A 10,448-nucleotide genomic window follows, 5' to 3' on the forward strand; every position below is an offset into this window, starting at 1 on the left:
TGTCTTAGCCGGGCTCGCGGTCTTCTCAGACTCACATCAGCCCTTTCTTCTTTGAAAAAAAAAAAAAACTCCGCGTAAGGTGTCTATTTCTTTATTATGTCTATGGTTAGTACCCTTGTGTCACGTGACTAAACAATATCTTCCCGCTTTCCAAAACACGTCCTTGTTTAGCTGTCGCCCTTTAATAGAAAATAAACAAAAAAATTAAAGTCAATGGCACGGCCAACTTTAATTATGTGCTAATCGAAGTTGGTCTAAAATGGGCGTGATTACCAAAACAAAATAAATTCCGGTATCAAGTAATTTAAGTTCTACTTCCCTTTGTTTTCGCTGTGGAAGCCTGAGGCCTCGGGTGAAATATCAAAATATATATAGATTAGTTATTGATTTGGACATAATTTTTGGAAATCTGTTAACTGAATAGGTAAGTTTCGGCACCCATTAGCTGCCATTTAAAAATTTATGGCCAAACTTAACTGCTTCATCTTGTTCTATTCAGGCCCGGGGGGAAAATTGTAGCCCCAGGGCCAGGTCCAAATTACCCAGCTAGTTAGCTTCAAATGAAACTTTCATACAATCTCTTACCCCTACCAGTTTCAACCTGAACTTGAGATATGTTTGTAAAGAACATTTGTCACAATATTGTGCACTTCCCAAATATTTTTCAGAAATTGTGAAGGGCTTATTTCTTGAAGTGTATTTATCACTTTTTGTATTGATGTAATAATTAGGAAACATAATAGGATTGTAGTCAAACATTTTTAAACTATTAGTGCTATTGATAATAATAATAATAGTAATAATAATATTAATAAACAGCTAGGCATTAACCCAAGGCACCACCCTGGCCCCATGACTTTTATTGCTTAAATTCAGGTGGCTGGGTTAAATATCTTAGGAGGGTGGGGCAAGCCCTTCATGCGATGCCAGCCAACAGCTCCCTACACCTACTATTACCTCAACAAGTTTTTATGGAAGAGGATCTTAAGAAGTGATGAGTGATATTTTAACATGTCAATGCAGCAGTGCTAATCCCATAAGGGTTTCAAGATGATATTGAAAAGGCACAGCCCCATTTGACCAGGTTCCTAATAGACCAGCAGGCTTATTGCCCATTAGACACTCTAGCTTACAAAGTAATGATTAACAAGCCTTCGGGACACCTTTCTGGAATTATTTTTAAGAATCATTTGACATAAATTTTTATTCCTTGTGATATTTGTTCCAATTATTTGGACATTTTAAAATTAAATCTTACTGAAGGCTACGGAAAAGAGGTATTTCAAGGGTCAGTATTTGGTGCCTTATCCATGATTAACTCCATTTAGCTTTAGGTTGGGGGCTGCGTTTTCAGTCAGAATTGGTATTAGAAAGACCAAAGAGTAAAAAAAATCTAAATCCTTTAGGCTTTATAACATCTCATAATTTTGAAAACGCTAAATTCCTTATGCTTTTCTAACTTTAACAATCTCTAGTTTGGCTTGTGCCTTGTGACCACATGATTTCGTTTCCATGGTTATATATAGACTTAACCATGGATAAGGTGCCAAATTTTACCCATCTAATGATCTGCTAGTATACTCCTTGCCATGATAGAAAATCAAAGAGGAATATTTTATCTTCCCATGCAATTGAAACACACTTTAGCTAAATCAGAGGTTCAGATGTTAGGATAATGTGTCTTTGGAGACTAACCAACTCTAACACATAAGTTAGTATTTAGTTAGTAATTAACAGTAATGAGACTATAGAGTAAGATATAACAAACCCCACTTTGGGAAGGCGAATGTTCATCTTGTCCAGCGCTGGCTAAGCCTTACAATTGTTTTGATTAATGTAATTTACTTTACATCCTCTAGTGCTTCTGCGCCAGCTCTGCCACCAGGGCTGTCACCACCCCAAAAGATAAATGTAGCTCTATAACTACACAGTTCACACAGCCATAACATGACTCCGATTAGTATTTACAGTGATTAAATCCATTCGTCATATATTTCCTCCAAGAAAAAAAAGTGCAAATAAGCTAGTATTCAATTTTCGAGATTGGATAATAAAAATATGAAGTGTTCAAATGTTAATACTTTTATACGCGAGTAAAGTAAGATCACAAAAGCGATCTGGGCTCATTGACTGTTCACATTTGAAGGAACAAACCCAAATGTGATATAGTGTTGGCTAACGGAGTAGCGTGGCATGAAGGGCTTGCCACCACCCTCTTACACATTGTAACCCGACCACATGTTTAAAGACATTAAAAAGGCGCTTGATGACTTGGGCCTAAGGTGGTGCCTTGGGTATTAGCCTAGCTGATTATTATATATTATTAATTTGATATGGTTATCATTTATCGCACCTTTAATAATTAGGTGATTTTAAGGCACTGATGTAGTATGGTCTTAAGCAAGGCTATCATTTTAGCTATGTATGGCTGCCTCACCAAACTCCGATCTAGGCTGAAAAATTGTAAACAAATTTGTGAAAGGCTTAATAGCTGTTATATTATTTTGACTAGATTTGCTTTTGATATTCACTTAAACTTTACGATATTCTATAACTAAAATACGTGTGACAGCTATTGTATTCTGAAAATTAGACTAGTTAAGGTTTCAGGTAAACAGGGAACTATTAATTGAATCAAAAATATATCCCACCACATGACAGAAGGTGACAAACAGTTATTTGTTTGTTCCAACTTACATTATTGCCCATCACATGTGAGATGTCTAGCAATGGGGTTATACTTAGAATTTTAAAACGCTACTCAGTTTGAAACATGAAACTGCCTGGTTCACATATTCAGTACAATCGATTGCATTTGTGTCACTGGTACAACAACGATAAATATATTTTCATAGACTTATGTATACTAGATAGGCATCTAATTTAATTTTGACAGCTGTTTAATTTTTATAATATCAGTGCTAAAACGAGTTCAACCTTAACATCAATTTAAAATCGTTAGCTGTAATAATTCAATCGGCTTATAATACATACGTGTAGGGCATCAAAAATTCTAAGTAGGGCCGAGTACTTTTTAAGCCTATTACTGATAAGAGCCCTGACCATTAGGCCTACAAAGCAATATGGTGGCCTTTGGTCATATTGACATCCTTCCGTACTCCATATCATACTGTGGGAGATAAAAATAATTATCAGCTAGTCTAATACCTAAGTCATCAAGCGACTTTTAAAGCCATAAATTCAGGTGGCCGGGTTACAATGCGTAGGAGGGTGGTAGCTAGCCCTTAATGCCACACAAGCCAACAGCTCCCTACACTAACTATTACCTTTAGATTGTAGATGTGTGGTGCCCATGAATCATCTCAACATAGTCATTCTTGGGCAGATATGCTGGGGCTCCTAGTCATTTATTATGAAGGTACAATTATTGTGCAGTTTAATACTAGAGACCCTTGTTAACATTTTGGCAAATGACATCTACATACCCATTCCGCATTGGCCTTGCGTACATATAGTTTTAATGGTTTTAATGGTTGTGTTATTTTAAGAGCAACGTGGTATCTCTTTAGTTGAAATGTTTCGAAGAAGTCCGACTCGCATAGAACTTAAATTGGATGATGTTCAAGAATATGAAAATTTGAAGAAAGAAATAGAAGAAAGAAAAAGTGCGAATAACATGGACTTGGAAGCATCTGGCAATGAAAAAGCTTCTATTCATGAAGTGCATGGGAATTCATCAAAAACAAAGTTCATTCACGAGCGCATTGGCTACAACCCACAACCCAAAATGACTTTATAAGAAGTAAATATACTTTGAAATTTAAAAGACTTTCTCTCGATTCCAATACTTCATTTCCTCTATTTTTTAAACATTGAAAGAAAATGTCCTGTGTTTATTGGCAAGATTTGTACTCAAATATAATTTGCTTTGTAACAAACATCTTATTTTACGTAAATGAAACAGTCTAAAGATATAACTTGAAAATTGATGTAAACAACAATTTGTTACATCAACGAAGTAAATTTATAAATCACACTGAAATTCTTATAAAACCTTTAACATAAAAAAGTCAATTATTAATTCATAAAAAAATCTTTGTGACCCATGGAAGCAATAGTTTTACATGGTTCGCTAGAAAGAGTTACTGACCCCATTGTATTACTTTAAGTTAATAAAATAAATTTCTTATTATACTATTTATTCATTTTCCCCTTTACAAAGTAACAATTATTAGGATTAAAAATTAGTGTCACGAGACTTGCCAACTCTCACTTTATTTTCAAAATGTTTTGGCTAATAGACAGTTAAATAAAACTCTATCCTTTTAGCTTCTTGTGTAGATAAAGCTAGATCACTGTACTTAATGTTCTTGTTTGGTCTGTTACCAGATTCTCCTAACTAGGCGAGGATTTAGGCCAACTACAAACCATACTTAACTCAAATAGATTTGACATTCATTTTACAGATCTTTGCTATTTTGGCTTTAAATCTAGTTTTCTTTTTATCAAAAAGGTAAAAAAGCTAAATAAAAATCTCCATTGGTATTTAGAAGAGAACACAAAACTGAGAATCTCTGCTAGAACGAATACAAACCTTTTTTACAACTAGTCTTTATTTCTTCACTTGAAGGCCAACCAGCAAGACATACGCAATACATTTTATGAACAAAGTGTTATGGATATTTAAAATTTCCCCACTTAGTTACTCTGAAACCACACTTACTGTAGCAGGGCAATGCCCTATGCCAAAAAGGTGATCCACAAAATGATGAATTTCACAATTTTTCTTTGTGAATTAACTATTGCAAAGTAGAATAATGGAGTTTCACTGTATCTTTAACTTTAAAAGAAACGAATTTTCAAGAATGCGCATTCAAAATTTGTCCAAGATTTCAATACTAATGAAAATAAAAATGGGGCTGAATATTTACTGAAAAATTTTCTGTATTATGTGCCTTTTTTAATAGAATTTTTCATTTGTTTTCAGATTTCAATTGTAAATTCCAGTTCCACAAATAGACTCTTCATAAATTTCAAAATGTCTCTTGTCGATTTAGGAAAGAATTTATTAGAATCTGCCAAAATGGGTGACACTGAAGAAGTTAGGAAACTTATGACTAGTGGAGCTCCGTTTACAACAGATTGGCTAGGTACATCACCATTACATTTAGCAGCTCAGTATGGTCATGTTGAAACTGCTGAGGTACTTCTACGAGCAGGGATCAGTAGAGATGCTCGAACAAAAGTAGAGCGGACGCCTCTTCATGTTGCTGCCCAAGAAGGACACCTAGAAATTGTTGAATTATTAATAAAACATGGAGCTGATATTGAAGCGAAGGACATGTTAAAGATGAGTGCGTTGCATTGGGCAGTGGAAAGAGGTCATAAGGATGTTATAAACTATTTATTGAAGCATGGAGCTAATGTGTGTGCCGCCAGTAAATTTTTTAAGACTCCCACTGATATTGCTGTTGATAACGGTCGTCCAGATATAGTGCAGATTCTAAATAATCTAATTGGCAATAATGGTGTTCAGATGAAGAGTCAACAAGCTAAAGTTACAAACACTTTGAGTCCCGTAGTTTTTAAACCTCTAGTTCAGAAACTTGCTGTCGGAAAAATTAATACAATATCTACTACAAAGAAAGCTATTCCAAATCAAAATTCTAAGAATATTAACAAACCAATTATTCTTCAAGCAAATCTGTCTAACTTTCAGAAACAGAACATAACTTTAGCGGATAATGAAAAGAGTGCAAATGATACGGAAGTGGAAGAAGATTCAGATTCAAGTACTTCAGTTCTAGCCACGTTAGCTGCTTTGGCAGAAGCCACTGCACCAAATTCAAATATTACTACTGCTGATACATTGCAGTGGCTTGAAACTCATGGAATTCAAATGCTTCCAGCTGACAATTCAAATATTGTGTCAGCTGCTTTGGAGGGGGGCCAATCTATTTCTCTTACAGAAGCTGGTAAATTGGCATTAAATTGGGTGAAGGATCATCAAAATGTGTTAAATAAGTCTGATAAAAAGATTTCAAACTCCGGGAAAAATAAAAAACTTTACACAATTGTCACAGATGAATCACAGCTTGGTAATACCCAAAATGTTCCCATAATGCTAGTTAGCTCAGCCCAGAATGATACTGCTGAGCTTATGCAAACATTGACTTTCCAAAAAAGCTCTGAAGAAAAGGTTGCCGAACCTATAGATTGTGGACATATTAAAGAAGAAATAGAAGAGGAGCCAGAGGAAGAGGAAAGCTGTGTTTATGATGAAAGGGAAAAGTTAAAAATTGAACTTGAGGCTGTAAAACGAGAAGCTGAAGAATATAAAGCGCAATTGATTAAGAAAGAGCATGAGGCTGAACAATATAAAAAGAAATTAGAAGAGATGCAATCCCTCTCCCCGAAGTAATTGAAAGCATTGCATTTATTATGGTTTGTGTGTTCGGTATATTGAAATAACTTTACTAACATTTTGTGTATGGTTTTTTTTTTCATTTTCTTGTTTAAACTCAATAAACCAGTAATTGTTAATATAATATGTATACCACAAGAATTTCTTTCCCTATTTTTGCTAATTAAAATTGAGGTAAATTTTTTTTAGTAGCGCGCGTTTAATGAAATTTGTCTTTTTTGTAATGAAAATAAATGGTTCTATTTAAATTTGGTTTTTATATATTTAAAATGTGTAATATGATTAAATTAGCCCATATTTCCTTAGAGAACTAATCCAAAATTTTAACCACCATCCATCCTGTAGAATTTTCATAGTTTTTACTTAGGGTTTTGCTTTAAAATGTAGTTAATGAATAATGCTTAAATTGAAATTTTGCGTCATTACTCTTAATGTTGATTAAGGGTTATCTCTGTTATTACCTAACATTTACACTCACCCTTTGGGAGTGAAGTTATTTTTTTATTGGATCCTTCGGCAGTGTTCACATCATACCTAGCAGAATGGCTAAGGAAACACTCAAAACCTTAAAGCCCATAAGGAACCCACTGTGTAATAATTTTTGACACTTATTCTTCATAAAAATATTAAATCTTATGGATATTGCTTTTGTAAATTTGAAATAAAACATTTGGATCGAAATCGCTTTGATACCCATAATAATGTAGAGCAAAAAAAATTCCTTTTTTACACTTGGTTTTATATTCCCTTTGCTTAAGTTATTATTAAGGATTAGTGATTAGTTTCAGAAGGTGCTCGCATTATTCAAATATACCTAAAATTATCGAAACTAAATAACCATTAGGACGGCCACTTTCAAATGATCTCAATAATAGGTATCATTTCTAGTAAATATTCAATCATTTTAACAGTGTTTTAGAGGATATCTTTCTTCTTACCAGGGAGCCATTAAGACTTATTATAAGAAAAAAATCTTAAGATAGTTATTTGTGCTATTTTTAAAAATAAGTAACAGTGAAACTGGATATTCCTAGACATTTTTGGTCCACCTTTATTACTGATAAGATTTAAACTTTAATATATTTAAGGTAGGAAATGGATTCCATTAAGGCAGAACTTGATAGTATGAAACAAGATAGTGACATTGAAGACTCTGAAAGCATGCCAGGAAATGATGCAAGAAGTGATGATAGCCGTGACAGTGTGAAAATGACAGATTTTATGCCTCCAAAAAATATGAACCTTGATGAAAATTCACCAAAAACATTCTCAGCACCTTTAGGCATCTTTAAAGAACCTACTCTCTCGCAAAAAGATTTGAATGAACTATCGGTGTCTGCAGTGGAAAATCGCATGGATACAAATGACGAACTCATGATGGAAGGGAATTCGAGTCAAGGTGATTGGAATCCAGATTTGGATGATGAACAGAGTTCTAGTCTCCCTGAAACTGTTCCCCAACAACCAAGTAAAACTAAAGCACAGCTAGAAGAAGAAGAAAGGGAAAAGATGCAGTATGTATATTTTTGAAACTTCTTTAGCTACAATAGCACTGTTGTTGGTTACATGGCCACTAATTTTTACCTAACTTGGAGCCAGAATCTCCCTGAGCATTATTCATCCAGTGGAAATAAAATAACTTAAGTTATTTGTTTTTTCGGAAAAATTGTTCGAAAATACATTGTACTTTATTTGTAGGGTTTTAGTATCAAATTTTTCTGAAGAGCAATTAAATCGCTATGAGATGTATCGAAGATCAGCATTTCCAAAAGCTGCAATAAAAAGAGTAAGTTTTGAAAATTACTGGAATGGTTGGTAATTTGAGTCGGTTTTTTTCTGAACTTACTTACTTTTATATCATTTGTTTCAGTCCTCATTAATGAAATTAAAGCTAGTAAAATGTCTATTAAATTACATGGTTTAAACCTAAAATATTTATTTTAACTTTTATTTCAACAAATAAATCTATCGAAATGTTGACTTAAAAATCTGGTTCATGCTTAAAATTTGTTTTAATTTAGTTGATGCAATCAATTACTGGATGCTCAGTATCCCAAAATGTTGTAATCGCAGTTTCTGGTATTGCTAAAGTCTTTGTGGGCGAAGTAATCGAAGAAGGTAAGAAATTAATTAGATTATTAATACCGGGAATTCTACAGGAAAGTAACAGGATTCACTTACAATATCAGAGTTTAGACAGGTAAAACTTTAAAAAAATTGCAATATAATTGGTTAAGCAAACACCCACTACACCATCATAGGGTTAATATGTAAGCAACATGCATGCCATTACAGTGATATTGCTGGGGGATAAACTTAGCAAACAATGGGGTAGTCCTTTACAAAATTTGCGTTATTCAGGCTACGGAAGTGGACCAAAATTCATCATGAAATGGTGAATTTTTTTTTCTCTTATTGACCAAGAGAGCAATAGTTTTAGCTCACTATGCGAGCTCTAACTGATTAAGTTTTGGTAGAAATACAATCAAATACCATTTGCGCATGAGATAATAAAATTTTTGTGTAATCACATGTTCAATAATTGGCTTTGATTTGGTTGCAGTATAAAACATTCTTCTTTTAGAAATACAAAATTGAATAGTGTACAAGTATTAAATCTGGTGGAATTTTATTTTGGTATGGCTTGGGCATTGTAATAACCAATTTATGATCACGCAAGTTATCCTGTTAAAATTCCATCTACTTTCAAACCTCCGATCACTCAAGTTAATTTGAAGCACTGTGGTTCACCAGGGTTCCTACAGCTATTGGCAACCTGATTTCCCTGATATTTCCAGGTGCAAGATAAAATAAAACTAAGATTTACAGAGTAACTAATTTCATGATTGTCATTAAGTTAAATTGGTTCAATATTATAGTATAAAAGTAGAAATAAAGTCAAATCTATAATAAGAAATTAAACCATAATATTGTTACATAAGTGTGACACTAACTATTCTTCACATGCAAAAGTTTTACTGAGAGCTATTCGCAAGACCGACAGCATTACAGGCTTCGTCGCCGTTTTGCATCAGCTTGCTAAAGTGTCACACATAGCCTTTAACAGCACCTCGCTAGGGGGATAATTTTGTCTTGTGATGCGATGTCACTCCGTAACATATTCCCCAAAGTGACAAACTTATAGAATAACATTAAAGACTTAAATTGATGTAAATTTGTGTTCATTAGGGCAACTCCCTAAACCTTCATAAACTTCCCTGATTTAAAAAAAATTGGAATTTCCCTGATTTTTCTGTAAACAATTTAATTCCCTGATATTTCCAGGTCTGTATGAACCCTGTTCAGTTATTTCAAACCCAGATTAAAGATATTGTTATGTTTGCAAAAGAAAATAAATTATTTGATATTAAATTACCTATTTGTATATAATAATCTAGCTTTAGATGTTACGGAAGCTTATGAAGACACTGGTCCAATACAACCAAAGCACTTAAGAGAAGCTGTACGACGTTTGAGATTGAAAGGAACAATACCAACTTGTCGGTCAAAAACTACTTTATTTTACAGATGAAATTCATCACTGCAATTCACTTGTAAATGTTTAAAGAAAATAAACAAATTTTGTATGTGGTATTTTAAATACCTTTATTGAGTGAAATATTTTGAAATCTGACAAATATAGGTGGCTATGGAACCTGACCATTTCATTTCAACCAGAAATAGTACAAGTGCGTTTTTCCTAGGCTGTGTTGTTTCCAAAATTCACTAAAACTAGTTTTATTGCTAAATGCCTACATGCTCATTTTTGGCATCAGAAATAATTTATCTTTTTAATTATACAATTTATATTTCTAATACAATTATAATATTTCATGTAAGTATATAATATAGCTTATGAGAGAAGTATCCATTTAGGCTGTAAAATTAAAACATTTACTTTGACAGACTGGAATCGACTGTCGCATTTATGCTTGGGAAAGAGAGACACTCAGTTTATAAAAGCTTTAAATTTTTTTATCTTCCTCTCTGGATGATGGTGCAGTATTGACAGTTCACCTATTCGTTGTAGCCATTTGTATTTTCATGCAGAGTGCTAGTAGTC

General features: G+C 33.5%; 2 protein-coding genes across 2 annotated transcripts; both read left to right on the forward strand.

Annotated features, from left to right (window-relative positions):
* The first annotated feature begins 290 nt into the window (after positions 1-290).
* Positions 291-9,979, forward strand: Taf11 (TATA-box binding protein associated factor 11). Its single transcript, XM_090169044.1, has 5 exons — positions 291-424; positions 7,474-7,899; positions 8,084-8,171; positions 8,407-8,503; positions 9,784-9,979. The coding sequence occupies exons 2-5, from the start codon at positions 7,481-7,483 to the stop codon at positions 9,915-9,917; spliced, it is 738 nt and encodes a 245-aa protein (XP_090025170.1). The 5' UTR covers positions 291-424; positions 7,474-7,480; the 3' UTR covers positions 9,918-9,979.
* On the forward strand, positions 3,623-7,066 carry LOC149954395 (uncharacterized). Its single transcript, XM_090169043.1, has 2 exons — positions 3,623-3,763; positions 4,949-7,066. The coding sequence occupies exon 2, from the start codon at positions 5,000-5,002 to the stop codon at positions 6,380-6,382; it is 1,383 nt and encodes a 460-aa protein (XP_090025169.1). The 5' UTR covers positions 3,623-3,763; positions 4,949-4,999; the 3' UTR covers positions 6,383-7,066.
* Positions 9,980-10,448: the final 469 nt, after the last annotated feature.

Source organism: Leiobunum rupestre, chromosome 3 (assembly GCF_980474605.1).
Source record: "Leiobunum rupestre chromosome 3, qqLeiRupe1.1.hap1, whole genome shotgun sequence".
Classification (NCBI taxonomy): domain Eukaryota; kingdom Metazoa; phylum Arthropoda; class Arachnida; order Opiliones; family Sclerosomatidae; genus Leiobunum; species Leiobunum rupestre.